This window comes from Passer domesticus, chromosome 22 (assembly GCF_036417665.1).
Source record: "Passer domesticus isolate bPasDom1 chromosome 22, bPasDom1.hap1, whole genome shotgun sequence".
Lineage (NCBI taxonomy): Eukaryota > Metazoa > Chordata > Aves > Passeriformes > Passeridae > Passer > Passer domesticus.
The window spans coordinates 3,937,486-3,956,041 of NC_087495.1; the positions used below are offsets into that span (position 1 = coordinate 3,937,486).

Here is an 18,556-nt window from a genome sequence, read left to right on the forward strand (position 1 = left end):
CTATTCCCCACCCAAGAGCAGATTTCCTGAAAAATGCAAACGAAGTGCTGTGCCCATCAGTGATCAGACTCATCACCACCCGAGGCAGCACTTACTTCCTCCCTGTGTGCCAGTCACTGCCAGCTGATGACTCCAGTGTGAGAGTGCTTTTTCCACAAAATAATAATAATCTCTCTGGGTCTGAGACTAGAGCTGCATGTACGTGGGAGTAGCAGTGTGTTTCTTAGGAGAACTCATTAAAACCTGAAAATATTTCAATGCACAGAAGTAGACTGCTCTCAGAGTTGGCACTACTTAAGAGCAGAATGTGTGCAACTTTAAAAAGTGGTCCTGAAATGACATAGAGACCATTCTGACATAAGTCAATGGAATTTAACAGCACAGAGAAACCAAACACCTAGCTCAGAGAAGAGCTGAAACTGTAAGAACCTCAACACAAAGATGCCTCTTCATAGTACAGAAATTCTGAAAATCCTAAATTCTAGCAGCAAAAGAGCCTTTAAGAACCAAAGTGATTCCAACTAAACTACAGTGCAGGAATTATCCTTGTTGCCAGGCTCAGAGCCAGCAGATGATGCTGTATTGCCCAGCACCAAACCCCATATTTTCCATGAGTAAACACAGTGGGACTGGCTGTCAGGGAGCCACAGCAGCAGAACTGCAGGCAAGTTCTGTCTGTGGCTCAGAGGTGCTCCCACTGTAAGTTGTAAAAATAATTATACCATCAATATTCAGAAATCAGAAGGATTTGCACAGAAATGTCCCCAGTCCTGCTGGGAAACTTCCATCAGCTGTGGAAGGCTTCAGTGTTATGAATGTTACACAAGTCTCACTAAAACCAACTCTGCTCTTTAGAATGTGAGTGCCTGCATGAGATCCTCAGAAAACTTTTCTTCTTCCTCCCTCTACCATTACTGGAATGGCCTTGAATTAAACTGTAAAAGTACAGAAGTATCTGCATGACTTGGAGGGCCATAAACCCTATGTAGGGAGGAATTATTTAAGGTTGTACAAAGGGTATAATTAGAAGCTGTTGAATGAAGTAAAGCAAACGAACAAGCCCAAGTGTAAAAGCTTCCTCTCAATCTGTGATGCCTTCTAGCACACAGAACAATCTTGTAGAGAGCAGAAAGGCTCCTAGAGCTGCTACAGAGGCTGAGTGTGACACAGAGCACTGCAACCCCTGACTGCTGCACCACCCAGAGCAGCCTCAGTACACCTCAGCAACATGGAAGAATTGTTACCTAAAACACAGGATCCTGGCTTTCCCAAGGCTGGACTCAGTTCTGGAGCCTAGCACGTGTGTCAGCACTGCTTCCCAAAGCATGGCTACAAAAACACAAGCCAGAAATGCTGCCTAGTGCCTTAAATATGGGTGCACTCAGGATACAGAGACCTGGGCTCAGTTCCCTCCCATCTGGGCTGTGTGGCTGGGCCTGCTCTGCACACACAGCTCTGCCAAGTGTCCACAGATGCTCCTGGAAGACAAGGGTGAGGTCTGCCCTGTGACACCTTCCACACAGGACACATGCTGAGTGAAGGAGCTGGGCCACTGTCTGAGGCAGCCCCACTGCAGGGATTCCCACAACCTGCTCCCTGCCCCTGCCCTTCTCTGGATGCTTCTCAAGAGGTGGCAGGAAGAGGCTGAAGGCCAGATAAATTGTGTCAGCAAGGACAGCCTGTCCCTTTTTGCTGTTCTTCCCAGAAAGCTTCTGATTTCCTGCCAAGTGATGATGCTGCAAGAACTGTAGAATATCCATGGAAGCTCAGAGCAGGGAGTGTTGTCAGAGCTGGGCTGTCAGCTGACAGACCAGGGCAGCAGAGAGGCACATCTGCTCTCATTTTACATATTTTTCCTTTCTTTCCATACCACATACAAGACCACATTCCAAACATGCTGAAAGATTATCTTCAGGCAACAATTAATTGATTCACCCAGTGTTTTGTTGCTTCTTTTTCAAGCTTCAAATGTTGCATCCCATGCCCTACTAAAATGCAGTCTCCATATCACATCCTCTCTTCTGAAGGCAGAGTATGAGAACACGAATGACAGCATGGATGCAGTGCTAGGGATGATTTCTGTAGTTGACACCCTCCTGCTTCTCTGTCACATACTTCTCTTTCCAACCCTGTCATGGGTCATCCAGGCTGCTGCAAGACAGGTACTTTTTATCATTTTGGGATCACTGCTTATGTTTGCATCATGATGCATCCTTTCGTTGAAAGAACAAACCAAACAATCAGACTAAGTAACCATTTTTTGCTCTGACAGTCACTGTGGGCTTGATACCAAATGGTAAGCATATACCTAAATGGCCAGCAAGCTGCCCAAGGCTTGTAATTACTGGATGAAGCTTGTGTGCTTTCACAGCTTTCAGTACCAGTGTGCAGGCTGATCTGTATCCATTATGGTTCTGTCTCCACCTGTTCTAAAAGTAAAACCTTTGTCTCTCTAGAAAAGCATCCCTTCTCTGTTGCTGAGAGGGACACATTCCTGAGATAGGATTTGCTCACAGTACAGTGCTGTGCACCTCACCTTCCCCTTTTGGAAAGAAACTTGCAAAGAACTGCAACAAAACCAGACTGTGCACTCTTCACATTTCTTCTGCTTCTTCTTCAGTTAGAAGCTCTCAGTCTGAATGAAAATATTTCCCATCACTGCAAGTATTCACTGATGGCTCCAGCATCTATGCCCTCTTGTGCATTCCTGCTCCTAAGCCATATAATACTTCTCAATTCCCTAAGAGAACTCATTCTCAATGAAGCATTCAAGCCCACAGAACAACCAGAACCAAGAGAAAAAAACTCACATTATTCTTGAGAGATGATCCGAGGCATAGAGCAGATGCCAACTGGCAGCCTTCTCATCAGGAAAACAACCAACCCCCAAACCCTCCAGCTGCCAGGGAACAAAATGCTAAATGTTTGAGAAGAGTGGATGCATTCCCTTCAGCTTCAGCTGAGCCCAGTGGCAGCAGAAACCCAATTACCACAGGTTCTAAAACCAAAGCTTGCAAATAATAAAAAGGCAAAAAGTTTCAGTGTACGTGAAACAATGAGCAGAAAAGTACCTCAGCTCATCTTTCAGCAGCAGGTAAAAGAGGATTTTATGAAAAGAGATACTGAAATGGCAGAAAAAAAAGCATTTTGCTAACTGGAAGGCAACTTTTTTTCCCTCAAACCAGCAAACTCCTTTGTAATGCTTACCCTAAGAGGAAAATTAGCTAATCTTAGTTCATACACTTACTTACCCTAACTGAAAGACCAAGTTAATGACACAGAAAGAGAACCCAAGTAAATTCATGTTTGCTGGACAGCTGCAATGTAAAGGGCTGGGAACAGGGTCAGCTGTGTGAAGGTAACTGTGATGCAAGCAGCACTACAATATTTTATTTACCAAGTCTTCTGCTGAACACGGTGGAAGAATCTGCAAGTTAAGCAGATACATCCATGGGCTCTAGGCTCATTTTTCTGAGTGTTTTTCCTATTACCATTTTAATGGGAGTGGGAAAGCCCAAATATACACACTGAAAACCTCATTTCTCTAAGTTGAACTCCCTCAGCCTTGGAGAAAAAAAATTATAATCAAATTTATGGCCACTTTGCTAATGCTTTGCATTCAAATATTTCTGCAAGACTAAAAACAATACAAGCATGGAAATATTTTCCTTCTAATGTTACAAAGCAGTGCTGCCACCCAGGAATGCAGAGCTTTTCCTGTATTCTGAATCATGCCCATTTACAAACCAAGTAATTATTCCAGATTCTAGGACAAAGACTCTTTCCATCATTTGGCTTACATTTGCATGGCAATACCAGTTAGATGTGCAGATTTACCACACAAACTTGTAAAATCTTACATAGATTACAACTTTTGCATATCTTGAGCATATTTCAAAGCTAGAGAAACATATGAAATATTTCCTAAACAAATTAAGAGACAGAGCATAGAGTTGAAGCAGTTCTTCCAGTAGTTATTAACAACACAGACATTTCTTAATTCTAAATTTGCAAAAGTATCCATGTATTTCATTACGAAAATGCAGTAATTGAGAATGAACTTGTTTCCCATTAAAATAAGCAATCATAAAGGCTCCTGTGCAGTAATTTTCTGAAGTTCAGACTATGCACTTCAGATGTCTGCAGAACCAGATCTCCAGATGCTGGGGTAACTTCAGAGTCCAGTGAGGTGCCATCCTTAGGCATGACTGCTGACAGAGCCAGGTAACACCAGAATGATTTGGTGGATGGAAGGTAGCAAAGAAGGAAATTGATGCCAAGTTCTTCATTCTCATGGGAATACAGCTCCATTACTTCCTCCAGAGACCTGTCCTGCAACTCCTCCAAACTGACAAAGGCTCACTTAAGCCAGGCTTGTAGCAATTTCCAATTTTTAGTAAGCAGAAACAAGCGCTGCTACTGGTGGCATTCTACCAAATCCAAACTTCAGGCTTGATACTAATTATTAGCTGCCCAAATAGCTCAATGGATTTGCAATCATTTAATGCAGAAGACAAATTTCAATGTTCAACCTGCAGGAACTCTGGGGTGCATGACAAGGTATGAATATTCACACTTTTCATTTAGTTCCAACACTGCTGGAAAATTAATACTAATTATTTGCCTTATTTTTACACAAGAAATTGAACATTTTTTTTAACTAATTCTAGGTTACAACTTAATAATCTATGTCATGAAATCAGAGAATATCCTGAGTTGGAAGAGACTCATGAAGGTCATCAGAACCAATTCCTGACTCCACATAGGGTAACCTAAAAGTTAACTCAAACAGCCAAGAGAAGTGTTTGAGAAGTGCTGTCCAAACACATTGTGAATGCTAGCAGGCCTGGGGTCATGACCACCTCCCCAGGGAGCCTGTTCCAGAGCTTGGCCACCTTCCCCTTCCAGCTCAGACTCCAGAAGAACTGGGTGAGAATCTAAACAGATGTTGTTTTAAATAAATGTTGTTTCAAATTGTTGTTTTAAATAGTACATGGTGGTAAAAAGGTTTCATGGGTCTGGGTTGGGAGAACACAGAAAGGAACAACACACCAGTAGGGATGCTCTATTTTTATTTACTCAGCAAACATTTTTCCATGTGATTTTTAAATGCCATCCAAGAACTAACTAGGATTATTAGATGCTGGCTGGTTTTTTGTGATGAAGCTTTTTGCTAACAGGATCTTTTTCCACAAATGAAGAGCTTTGGCTTCTTAAGGTATCCCAGTTCAGGTAAGTACAGTTACTAATTTCACCCACAATTAAAGTGTATTTACAACAGTGCACATTACAGTTATTCTACAAAGGATAAGACTCTCTAAGTTTATCCTAGCGCCTCTCCCACACCAGGATCTCAATCTTTCAGTATTAGAGGTGCCTTCACCTGTTCAGCCACTTCCTTGCCCAGCAGTGTTTCCACAATGGCCAAGCCAAACTCGAAGCTGGTGCCAGGCCCACGGCTGGTGAGGATGTTCCCGTCCTTCTCCACGCGGCTCTCCGAGTAGGAGTAGTGTGCTTGGGGGAGCACAACAGCAACAGGGTCAGTGCCCAGCACTGCATCCTCCACAGAGGGCACAAGGGCCCCAGACTGCCTCTGAGCAGCTCATCCCTGCCTGCTCTCCTCAGGGAGGAGCAGGGAGCTCATTCCCAAGCTGTGGGAATGCCCCTCTGATTCTAAAAGCTCCCCAAAAAGCTCTCACTGAGCCTGTCAGCTCCCATGAGGTTACTTCTGGAAGTCAGACTGCTTTGTGGAGCTGTTCACAATTTCTTTTTATTAACAAATGCATGCAGAAGATATTGGGGGAACCCATCTGCTCCCCTCCAGCCTCATTAATGCCACAGAATGACCCTCAGCATTTCACCATCCCTTCCCTTAGGATGGAGAAGGAAGTGTGGAGCCATCAGCTGCCACAGAAACAAAGCATTACTCACAGGAGAGCAGGAAAGGTGCTCCCAGAGTTTGCTGTTGGGACCACTGAGGCAAAGAACCAAAGGGGCAAGAGATGGCCCAGCCTCAATAGACTCCTAACATGATAGCAGCAGCAGGATTCCCCCAAGGATGAGACTGTCAGTACAGCCCTCTATTTTCCAGTGATATAGACTCAATTCAGAGAAAAGCAAGAAATAAAAAGCTATTCTCCATTTTTAAATCGTGGGTTCAGGTAAAAAAAAGAAAATCTGAGAAGGGTTTGGACAGAAACATACCTCCATTCATCATTTTGTCTTTGGCCAAAGGATGTGTTGTGACTTTGCTTCCATACCCTATCCCATGGGCCAGAAGGGCAGTGGGACCTGTAAGAACACAAAGCTGCACCAGTGAGGAATTGCCTTCTGCTGCACTTACAGGAACAGACATTTGGGCATTAGGACCCCTGGGGTCAAAGCCCACTGTGCACAGATTACTTTTTATAAACACTGATGCCAGTCCTTTCTCTGAAGCAAAAAGCTCTCACATGACAGCTCACACTGATGTCCCACCCATGACTGTGCTGCCTCTGAAGGAGTGAACAGCTCACTTCCAGATATTTTATTTAAAACTGCTTGATATTAAGAAACAAAAGGTCTGCATTTCAATCTGAAAATTAATTACCTACAATTACTTTACAACCTTGTTAAACTTTGAATTAAGACTTAACAGATAGGATTTCATTTGAGCAAGTCTCTACATGCTGCAGTTGTGTGCCAAGCAGTATTTTGGACAGATCATGGACTAACTGTTCAGTTTTTGGTTTCAAGAGTTTCTCTTTTCTTTTCATACTTCCTCCTTAGCCTGAATTGAGTAAAGAATTTGTGTCAAGAAGTGCTAAGTCATCAGACAGGAAATCCTTATGGGAATTCCAAAAGAAACTGAAGGCAGGATTTGTCTGACATGAGGTTAATTTCTGTTCATTTATTTAATTCTGGATTTAGTACAGGAAATAACCTCTTTTGTGTTCAGTTGGAATGAGCTCTAAGAATCATCCTGCTTACAAGCAAAGGTCTCCACTAGGCAGAAGTGAATTTGGATTGTTCTGCAAGAGCAATTCATCATCTCTATCCTCACTCTCAGTTCAGCTCCCTAGACCAGCCTTCAGTTGCAGTACTGGTAATTTTTCACCTTGATTTTTAAAACACAAGTCTCATAAAGTTCATTATCTGGATATGAATCTGTTCAGAATATGTAAGCAGACAACCCTCTCCTCCAACCAAGTCCATTTTTTGCTGCAGCTCAGGAAGGGTGAGACTGTAATTCTATATTTCTGGCCTTCCTTCTGAAGCTAAAGGGCAGGAGTGGTTATGTGAGATAAATTTACAGCAATGACATTCTGCCAGTGCTGTACACTTGCAGAAAGACCACCAGAATAAGCACATACTTAAAAAAAAATCTTAGCACATTACATTTCACTTTTTATTTTAAAGACAGTAATATCAGTGATTGGAAGGTACTAGGTAACAACCAGAACCTGCAGGATAAATGTTCACAATTATTTTAGAGATTTCTCTGCTATTAAATTTTTAAAAAAATCAGAAAGATATAAATATATTCAGGCACAAATTCCTGGTAGTAAATTACAGGAACACAGATTTCTAAGAAAGGAAACTCTTCATGCTCCTTCAAAATATCCAAATGCTTTACAAAGCAAGTCACTTTGTTAACCCACCTGCACATATTGCAGCAATCAGGCCTTTTCTGCTTTCCTGGTCCTTCAAAATGTCTTTCACAGCAGCAGACTGCATGAAGAAACATCACAAGTCATTGTCTGGGGCTGGTTACTTGAAGCACGGTTGAAACAGTTTTCAATGAAATTTCATAAACATGTTTTGTACAGAAACCAACTGGAATTTTTCCTCCCTGCCCCAGGACAGAGGGCAATGAGAACAGAAGGAGAAAAACTGAAAGCAAGACATACTTGCCTCAGAAGGAAAGAGGAAGGAAATCAGAAGGAACTGCAAGGAAGTACTTGACCCACATGAAGCTGGTTAACCCATGGCCACAAAAAGTTGTTTGAAAATACAGGACCAACAGAAAATGCTATTGATAAGATACCTCTAGACAGTCTCCACCATTCTTAAGAAGATTTATATGGGATATTTGTCTCATACTCCATGGTTTACAAACTCTGTGATACCACTTAAACCCTATTTGATAAACCAATTTGTTTGTCTGCTTGCCTTCCACAAGGAATTCATACCACCCCAGAGACAGGATTCTGCAAGGGAGCAGAGTCCTTGGGTTTGGACAGTTTCGTGTCTCAGCAACAAATCTTCATTTTCAACTGTTTCATCTTCATATGAATCTGAACAGAGATCTTCCCATAAAGCACAACACCTCTCCATTTTTATTCTGTTTTACTAGGTACTCCCAAGAATTTACCCAGCTGTCCCACCTATATAATCACAAGAAGACTTAAGACCATCAACAATTAGTTTACTGATTTATTCAGAAGACAATTCTTAGATGCTGAACTGAATATGCAGGATTACCAACCAAGAGCTGACCACCCCACTACTCATGAGAATGCCCATGAATTCTTAAAATGCCAGAACTTTACCTCAGACAAGTTTTGAGCCCCAAGGTTCCCTCCAGGCAGGACCACAACATCATAAGGCCCCTAAAACAAAATAAAATTGCTCTGTTGAATAGAGGCTGATACATACATTAGACTCTTTAAATACATTTCCCTGTTTGAAGACCACTGCAGCTGATTCAAGTGGCAAGCAAAGAAAGCTACCTTTTCTTTCACTGAACAACACCTTATGATCAGAAAACCAGTTCCAATTATGACAAAAATACTTTTTCGTGTTCCAGGAAAAGCCTATTATCAATTTAGTCTCTCACAGAACTAACTTTTAAGCGTAGTGCACTTAAAAGCTTCAGCAAGCAGGTGACAGCTCTTGTGTTGTAAAGACAAGAGGTTTTGCTCCAATCTTATTGTACAGGTCTAACTATAACATTCTTTAGCTTCCCATCAGAACTCTGGAGCTGGCCCGAATCACAGTATTTTGTCAAGCCAACTAACAGGAAAAATACAGCTCTGTGACTGGCCCTTTGCAAAATCAAATACCTGGGCAGAATTAAGAAATCTGTCTGAACCTAGCAGGCTGTGAGGCAGGATGTCACTGAGGGAAGGCACAGTGGGATGCACAGTTCTGTAATTCACTGCTGCACAGAGTTAACACAACATGCAACATATGTCCCAAGGCAATGCATAAGCTCTCCAAATTCACCTCAGAAACTGTGAGACAGACTATGCTGGTCATTGTATCAGAGAAGGTGCTGACCAACCTCTTTTCTGGCATCTTCAAGACTGGCATCAGGACAAATGAAGACATCTCGACTGCATTGCACTGGTTCCTTTCCTGTTAGGCCTGCAACAGTCACCTTGATCTAAGAGGAGAACAAATATATTATTACAAAACAAGAATTTAGGGCATTTTTCTTATATGTAAGCTGCACTGAGAGCTTGTTCCTCTAATGACAGCCAAAATGGGGGAGCACAGTGATGGAATGACAAAGGTGGTGGGAGAAGGTAATTTTTACTTCAGTCATTTCTATATAAGAGAAATTGGTGTGTTTATTTAAGGTATTATTTTCATTCCTAATGAGATAACAGTGTGCTACTACAACTGCAAGAGTAACAAACAGAGTAAGGAATGCCAACAGCCAGAACTGTAGTTAATAACTGAATTTCAAAAGTAGCTCAAGAAAAGCTAAGCAATGTCCTGAGCTGTAATGCACTGAGGTTTTCAGACCCCTAAAAAAGAGGCATTTCCAGTTACTACACATGGAAGTACCTCTGTTTTCTGACAGAGTAGGATTTACTAGAAATATTTGCTCTAGCCCACATCAGACTTGTATTTTGAAAGGTTACCAACAAATGTCAGTTGTGAGGCATGCTCACTAAGAGCATGACACAAATATTTGCTAACCAGTAAGGTGATGAGGGTAAATTTTCATTTCACAGACCACACACTGAATTCCTGGAAATGAACATCAACTTGAGGCAATGATTTCCTCTTGACCATGCACACACAAAGATTATTCACTGCACACTCACCCCAGCTCTTCTCATAACATCAGTGGGGATCACAGTTTCCATCTCCTCTGCCCCTTTAGCCAGAATCACCAATGCTCTCTTGGAGGCCATGTCTTGAGGAGCTGCTCTTGGGGAGATGGTTGTGAAGGAAGGGGCTGAGGGGAATAGAAAGACAAAGTGGTTAGAAGGCAAATCCCCTCGTACAAATCCTTATGTTGAAACTGAACAGTAATTTGCATATTCTTTCATTTAAACCACCTCAAAATTCACTGGCATATTCTTTCATTTAAACCACCTCAAAATTCACTGGCATAAATTAATATTCATAGCCATCCTGTTTAACTAAATTTTCAGAAAGAATGCATTATGATATTAAAATATTAAGACACTTGGGCAAGTGGGAGGCACAGCACATCAGCAGCAGAAGAAGCAGCTTGGCCTAATCAAGACCTTAACCATGACCTGTGTGTGCCACAGAGAGGGGTGCAGGGTGGGTGGCAGAGCTGTTTTCAATTTGCACACCCTCACTCATTCCGAGACAACTGACTCCTACCCAGGCCAGCTCTTACAAAAAGGGCTTGCAGGAGCTTTGACCTCATGTCTGGTTTTCAGTTTCCACCCAGCATGCTGCATGAGGAGTTTCCTGTGACTTAACAGTGAGTCGACCAGAGCCCCTGTAAAATCTCACCAACAGATTTTCTGGGTTATTTTGCAGCTTTGTGGGGGAAGAAACACATGTGCACATGTGTGATGGGGGAGCAGACCACAGGACTTAGCAAATGGAACAAACCAGGCTTGAGACATTTTCTTTTTTTTAGCTTCTAAAGTCAAGTTGAGGTGAATGGCCAGATTTCCATTTGAAGGTTAAGTTAAAATAACTTTACATCATGTAAAATAACCAGTAACAGGTCTGAGAGAAGCCTGTGAAAGCATCTGTGATGTGAGGAGGCATTTCATGAGTTACTGCTCTGGAAGACAGAGATTTCTGTCCTGTGCAGGGATCTTCCATCTAGAACTGCACATAGTACCTGGGAGTTCTTCTGAAAATGTGATGCACATTTAGGTGCCTACATAAAATAAAATCATCCTCACCCTGCTTCAACTTCATCTGTTTTCAGGTTTTCTCCCTACTGGCAGCCTGCTTTAGAATGTTATTTCTAGGATGCAGTAACAGACAGCACAACATCCCACAGCATGCTGAACCAGCCCAAGCAGAAAAATTCACTGTGTCAAATCCTACTTTTAGGGCAGCTTATGTACTGTCAATGCAAAGCCCACTGATCAAGTACACCCAAATCACAGGTATTAGCAATAACTTCAGGACAACCTAGAGCTTCTTAATAGCTTGAGGGTACACATTGATTCTGCAAAATTTTGTATGAATTTGACTAGAAAAAAAATACCTGAATAGCCACCATGCAGAAATGCTGCACTTGCTTTCCACAGAAGAAAAACAGTCTAGATGACAGTTTGCATCCCTTTTATTAATTCTTTAGATGAAAACAGGCACCTGACCCTGCAACCTTTACTCTGTCTCCTAGTTTTGCTAAATGAAGTCTCTCCATAGTGCCTTTAGATATTTATTGTACAACACTGCCAAATTCTTGAGCATTGGTACTGTTCTTCATTTGGATGCATATGTAAATAGCTGTCACATTACTACGGAAAGACAGGTACAGAACCAAGTTACACAGACCTAACAGCAACTTCATTTAACAAGTCATTTAACAAGCTACCTACACATAGGACACGCCAGTGTGCCATTTGCTCCTCACTGCAGCAAAGGCCGCCTCAAACCCCTCACCAAGCGTTCAGCCCCGCGTGGGTACAGGAGGCCTCGCAGGGATGGTGACTTGCGTTGAATCACGATCTCTAACGAGGGTGGCTTTAAAAAAATCACACCCTGCAGCGCACAGAGGCTTTATTCAGGGGCAGGGCGCGGCTGCAGGCGCACGGGCGGCAGGGCCGCATCCATCGCCCGCTCCCAGCCGCTCGTGTGGGACAGGCGCCATTCCCCGCGCTGGGGCGGCACGGCCCGGGCCGGGGCCTGCCCGCGGGCACGGCTCCGGGCCCCGAACACCGCGGCCGCCCGGGCACCGCAACCCCGCCCGGGCACCGAACCCTCAGCCCACACCCGACACCGACACCGACACCCCCGCAGCCAGGGCTCGCCGGGCCCGCGGCCGCAGCAGCGGCCCTCACGACTCACCTCAGCGGGGCCGCGGGCGGCTCTGGGGCGCTCCGCCCCGGCCCCGGCTCCGCCCCGGCACTGCCCCGCTCTGCCGGCGCGCTCCGCTTTTCTCACGCTCTCTCGGAGCGCGGAGAGCGCTGCGCTGCGCGCCGCCGAGACCGGAGTCACGTTTGCGAGACCGCAAACCGAGCCGCTGCTGCTGCCGCTGCTGCTGCTCCTCGGGCAGCCCCGCACGGACCCAGCAGAACCGAGCCTTGCTCTTCTCCGCCCGGAGCATCTGCCCGACGCTTCTTTCCCCAGGCTCACGGCGCACAGGGAGTGCCTGTGGCTCAGGGATGGTGTTGCCCCTGGTTTTTGAGTTTTGGTGTTTTGAAGGACAGAGCTGCTGGCGGGGACCTTTGGGACTGCAAAGCCCTGCTGTGTAAAAGCCCGCTCGCAGGTGCTGGCTGCCGGGCAAACGAGAGCTCCGGCAGAGCGGCTGAAGTGCAGGGGAGGAGAGCCGGCCACAGGGAATGACCGCTGAGGGCCCTGCTGCCATCGGTGCGGGGCTCAGCTCCCGGTACGGGGCGCTTTGTGTGCTGCCGGCAGCGGACTCCGCTCAGAACCTGGACAGGTCCTTGCTGTGCCTGCCCGTGTGCCGGGCACGGGCACGGACACACACACACACGGACGATGCGTTCTCTTCTCAGTTATAACTCTGCGCCCAACTCCGCAGCGTCCACCATCACTGCTCCTGCCCGCGCTCCGGGCCCGGCTCAGCGCCCGGGGATTGGCTGCGGGGCGGTGCAGGGGGCGTGGCCAGGCCCGGGGTTGGCTGCGGGGCGGCGCAGGGGGCGTGGCCGGACCAGCGGATTGGCTGCGAGGGCGCGCAGGGGCGGGGCCGCGCCGTTCCCGTGCCGGCCGGTGCGGGCTGCGCTCCGCCGCTCCCTGCGCGTCCCGGTGCTTCCCGTGCGCTCTCAGCATCCCCGGCACGGCTGCGGCCTGCCGGCCCCGCCTCTCGCCTGTCACCTCCCGGGGATTCCACGCCGCACTCACCGGGAAGCCCCAGCGGTGAAAAGGGCGACCGCTGACCGGCATCGCTGAGAGAGCTCTGCGGGCGCTGCCCGGCAGCGCTGAGGGGTCGCGCCTCCGGGAGGGTCCGGAAAGTCCCGCGGGCCGGGGTTTCCCCGCCGCCCCCGGCATGACGCAGCCAGGCCCCCCGGGGGCGTTCGCTAAGGGCCGGTGCCGGGTGTCCCGCGCGCAGTGCCGCCGGCCGCTCCGCCCCGCTCCGACACATGGCTGCGGGCCGGGCGCTGCTGCCCGCGGCGCTGCTGGCGCTGGCGCTCAGCCCCGCGGCCGCGCTGCCGTGCGGCGCCGACTGCCCGCCGGGTAAGGGCCGGGCCGCGGTGTGTCGGCCCGCGGTGTGTCGGCCCGCGGTGTGTCGGCCCGCGGTGCCCCGGCCCGCCGTGACCGCTGTCTCGTCCCGCAGGTACGTTCGTAGCTCAGAGCGCCGGCTGCGGACGCGGGGCGGGCGCGCCCTGCCAGCCCTGCCCGGCCGGCACCTTCTCCAGCGCGGCGGGACGCGGCGGCTGCAGGATGTGTCGGCAGTGCCAAGGTAGCGGCCGCGCCGCCAGCCCTGCTGTGACCTCCCGTGGTGGCCACGACGTGGCCGGGCTGGCAGCTGCCCGGCGGGGCTGAAGCCGCCAGCCTGCTTCTTGTGAGAGCAAAGCCTTTGCTGGAAGCTAAAAGTGGTTTTCCCCCTTGCAGGACTGTTTGAGTATTTGAAGAAGTGTTCCTCGACGAGCGATGCGGAGTGCACGTGCAAGGAGGGCTATCGCTGCGGCGGCGATGGATGCGCCTACTGCGCCCCAAGCTGTGGCGTGGGCCGGGAGAGCACCAGGAACGGTAGGATCACCTTACCCATCAGCTGAAAGCCCCTCTGCCTCCTGCAGCAGACACACTGCGCTGCCTCTTGCACAGTGCAGAAGGAGATAGAGGAAGGACCTGTCGAGATAAAAGCTGCCAAACACTTTGCACGGTGTGTGGAGTCAGCTCAGGAGCAGAGAAACCCTGCACAGCTCAATCATGCAGCAGTGAGTTCCCTTTGCATGGCAGCTCCTTGGCTGCCAGCACGAGGGAAGCACGACTCTGGAGCTCGGCATGGTTTGTGGCATCTTGTGCCAAATCAACTGGTTTTTAGCCAAGTCTGGTCTGTGGCTAACAGGGAAAGACTTGCATACTCAGAGCGGCTTATGAAGTAGTAATTCTGGCATTGTACGAACATAATAATGTTTCATGTGTTGTGTTTTAAATGTTATCTTGTATAATTTTACCTGTCTTTGTCCGTTGAAGGTTGCCAGACTTGCCGCTATGGAACCTTTAATGATCAGCCCAATGGTTCTTGTAAAAACTGGACAATGTAAGTAAACTAAAAAAAAATTAAAATGCTACAACTATTATACTTGACTGGAATTTAAAATTTTTAAAAATTTTCCCTATTTTGCTGTAAATGTCCTTCAGGTGCTCTGGAAACCAAGTCCTGGAGCCTGGAACTCCAGCAAAAGATGTCATTTGCAAATATGCTCCATTTAATTCCACTTCAGTCACTACTCTACCTACAACATCTCTCGAAATTCCATTTTTTATCACTGTGCCAGGTGAGTCCTTGTCTAATATTGCTTATGGAGGTAAAGAATTATGACCTATTTAAACATACTGTAGCTCATTCACCTTCCATTCAAAGCAGAAGTCCTTTCTTCTGTGCACTTCCACTGTTGCAGACTGAATGGGAGACAAAGTTTTCAGCTGATTCAAGGGCAGTAGAATCTTGTTCTGTTAATATTCTTAGAGAATGTTCTTTGTTTCCTAGGGAAGGATGTTCAGACAGACACAATCAGGATTTCTCTCGCTGTGGCTGGGCTGTTGTGCTTAGTGTTTCTGCTGCCTTTGTGCATCTGCTTCAGTGTCTGGCACAAAAAGAAACTACATGCTGTCTTCAAGAAAAGTAAGATAAATATGCTCTTCAGATTTTCTTTTTGAAACTAGACAGAAGTCAGGAATCCAGGTTAAGTGCCTTACAAAGGTACTTGCAATAGCTTCGGGTTTCTTGGCCTTGTAAGTCAGAAGCAGCTGAAAGGGAAACAGTTTGGGAATTTTTATTGCAGAAAGCACTGTGGGTGTTGGGTCAAGTGCTTTCTTATCCTTAGAAGTGGACTATTTGTCAGAGATTAAAAAACTCAGCTGCTCCAGTTAAAGGTCAGTTCAGTTTATGGTTTCCAAGCATCATCCTTGGCCTGCGTAGCTGAAACCCTTTGGAGCTCTCTCTGCTCCCAGAGAGGACACATGGCCTGCAGGGAGTGTCTTGGAGCTCTGGCTGCAGCAGGAGAGGGACATCAGTCCCCAGGAGAGGGGACATAGTCAGGCTGTGCTGCTACACAGGTGCAGATCAGCCTGAATCCAGCTCTGCCCTCTGAGAGCTGATGAATCCTGGGCAAGCACAAGGGTTCAGCACAAAGATGAAGCTGATTCTATTCAATGTCGTTTATAGTTGGTTTGTTTGGTTTTTTGGGGAGTTCTCTCCCTTTCTCTTCTTTTCCCCTGTTCTAAGGATAAGGTCTGAATCTTGTAGTGTAACTCTAAATACAGAAGACCAAAGCAGTCCAAAAATCTATTTCCCTCATGCTGGTCTTCCTTTCATTGCCATGACAAACAGAGCACCAGAGGCCCTGCTGAATTAGGGAAAACAAAGTGTGATAAATCAGTTTTATCAGATATACATGCTGTAGAGGAATAATTTTAGATTATAGAATTACTTGGAAGATTTTTTTCTTCCTGACATCCTACATTTGTGACTGAGGGATGGTGAAATAAGATGGACCTAACTGATTCTGTGAATCTGTTCTTTTTTTCAGTGCACACCCCTGATCAGTCAGTTCAGGAAGATGATGCCTGCAGCTGCCATTTCCCTGAGGAAGAACAAGGTGAATATCAGAGTCCTGGCAAATCCACAGAATTGAGAGATCTTCTGGTGAACTAGAAATTGAACTGTCCAAGTCAGCCACATTTGAGTTTTCTTTTGGAATACAGAACAAGAACCTGTTTATGTAAATAGAGCAGGGGTCAGCAGCTGAGTGTTAGAGCAGTAAATAGCCCAGCCACTGGGGAAAAGGTGGTTTTTTTATATTTCTTAAAAAAAAAATAATAAAAACCCCCTCCAAAACAGTTTGCTGATTTTCTTCCTCTATGAGTAAGGATATTTCTAAGAAGTGGTTCTTGATCTACATGTAGAAAGAAGTACTGCATTAAAAAGCCCTAACAGAAGTGCAGAATAGTTCCCTGGTCCCTCATTAATATTACCTGAGCCTTAATTTACATGCATCCAAAAGCTTCTGAAGCTAAAAAGGAGATCACATTGTAGAGTCACTGGTGACACTCACAGTCTCTTACTAGCAGCCATCCTCTTGAGTCTGGCTCCAAAGCTCCTCCCAAAGTGTGGCTCAAGCCCAGCAGGGTTTGTGTGCAGGTGCAGCTGGAGCTCATCTGATCCCATCACCCTTGGAAAGATCCCTGCCCCACCTCTGCACCCATCCTTACTGCAGGGGAAAGGAACCCATGGAGATCTCGAGCTGCAAAGTTCTGCACAGCAGCACCTGCTGTTGTGTTGGCTTGAGGGAGGCAGTGGAAACACTGAGAGAAGCTGTGGCTGACTTGAACTTAGAAATGGCTGTTACTTTGCAGCTGGACTGCACCACCTTCAGCCCTGCATCACCCAGCTTTGATCTTTTGGGTGACGTAAACCTTGTGTACATTGCAGCTGTAAGTGTGATATCTTTGTGGTGCTATTTTTGTAGCTGAGGTTGGAAAGGTTTTAACATCAGACACACTATCTGTCTCTCTGATCAAACACTGTTAACTTTGGTCTTGAGAAAAAAGAAAATACATGTTTGAGTCACTACATTCGCAGCACCGCTTTTAACCATTTACAAACCTCACACATTTTATTACTTCACTAAATGTTATTAAAAAATAGAATCAAAAAGTACCAATATGTGGGTTAAAGGTGATTTTCCCCTCTCTGATTTCAATGCAAGAGAAAATTATTTTGCATTTGAACAATGACAAGCCATCTCTTCATTCAGCAGGTTACAATAGCAGATTATTTTCACCAAGCCACACTTACATGTTTTGATAAACTTATGTACAAGTAAATATAAAACAGTAAGTTTTATATAGTGAGAAAATAAGGGCCATAAAAAGCCTGAATTGTGAAGTTTTTATCCCTAGCTCAAGTCTTCTCTCTATTGGTACTTTCAGCCATGAGAACTGGGTTACTGAACTATTATGTTAAAATCACAAACCTGAAGGCATGAACAGGACACATGAAAAGCCAGCAAACTATTTATAAAGCTATTTATAAATCAAAAAGTGACCTTTGCATCATTGACTATACCTACTCACCATTGACTACATCTTAGAAAATGATAAAAAAGAATATTTCTGCTTGTCATTAATTTCTAGCCCAAACATAAGGTAGAGAATTAATGTACACATCCTATAACTCAAAATATCTGATTTTCTCCTTGGAAAAAAAGAGATAACAACTGGAATTTTACATGTTGCTAGTAAATTCTGCATGTATTTTGAAATGCTTCAAACAAAGTGCAAACCCCTTATTCTCCTTGTCTTACCATACCTGAAGCAGAAATAAATCTGCTTAGTGACCAGTGAGGACACATTTCCACCAAAACTGGAGCTCTGGACTGTTTCAAGGAATAGTCATTCACAGAAGAAAGTACATTCTAAATAAAATGTTAGAAACAACCTTCCTTTCAATCAAATAAATATGTGGATAATCTTACCTGTGACTTCTGTCATTTGAGAGTACTGATGCCTGAATTAATGATAAACAGATTTTGTTGGCACACACATCTGTTGTCAAATGTGTGCAGATGATACACTTCCATTTCACAATTATGCACATCACCTGCCCACAGAGGCAGCCCATGAGATTGGCTAATTTGTAAAATAAACTTCTGTAAAATACTTGAAATACATTTAAAAGCAAACACGTTTATAAATAAGAACCAAGGAAAGGCTGGAAGACACCATATTTTGGAAAGCGAAATAAATGGTGGTGCAATTGCAAAGGAAAGATCAGAGTACTTGACAGTGTGCAGTGCTTGCTCACTCCCCAAAAACTGGCAGCAGAGCTGTATTTCATTTCTGTAATCCTCACAGAACTGAAAATGAATACAGGTGAATTCATCTATTTTGCAACCAAGCAGGACATTCCAACTTATAACAAGAGCACCACTCCAAATACCAAGATACTTGGAGTGTTAGCCATTTTCAGATTAGTACCATATTCAAA

General features: G+C 45.5%; 2 protein-coding genes across 2 annotated transcripts; one reads left to right on the plus strand and one right to left on the minus strand.

Annotated features, from left to right (window-relative positions):
- Nucleotides 1-5,055: 5,055 nt before the first annotated feature.
- Nucleotides 5,056-12,381, minus strand: PARK7 (Parkinsonism associated deglycase). Its single transcript, XM_064397500.1, has 7 exons — nt 12,226-12,381; nt 10,038-10,171; nt 9,266-9,367; nt 8,532-8,591; nt 7,641-7,710; nt 6,205-6,291; nt 5,056-5,514 (listed from the first exon to the last, which is right to left on the minus strand). Exons 2-7 carry the CDS (start codon nt 10,125-10,127, stop codon nt 5,354-5,356), a joined length of 570 nt encoding a protein of 189 aa, XP_064253570.1. The 5' UTR covers nt 10,128-10,171; nt 12,226-12,381; the 3' UTR covers nt 5,056-5,353.
- Nucleotides 12,382-13,080: 699 nt separating this feature from the next.
- On the plus strand, nt 13,081-16,407 carry TNFRSF9 (TNF receptor superfamily member 9). Its single transcript, XM_064397096.1, has 7 exons — nt 13,081-13,575; nt 13,676-13,801; nt 13,954-14,091; nt 14,539-14,605; nt 14,707-14,843; nt 15,056-15,190; nt 16,098-16,407. Exons 1-7 carry the CDS (start codon nt 13,482-13,484, stop codon nt 16,220-16,222), a joined length of 822 nt encoding a protein of 273 aa, XP_064253166.1. The 5' UTR covers nt 13,081-13,481; the 3' UTR covers nt 16,223-16,407.
- The last annotated feature ends 2,149 nt before the right edge of the window (nt 16,408-18,556 follow it).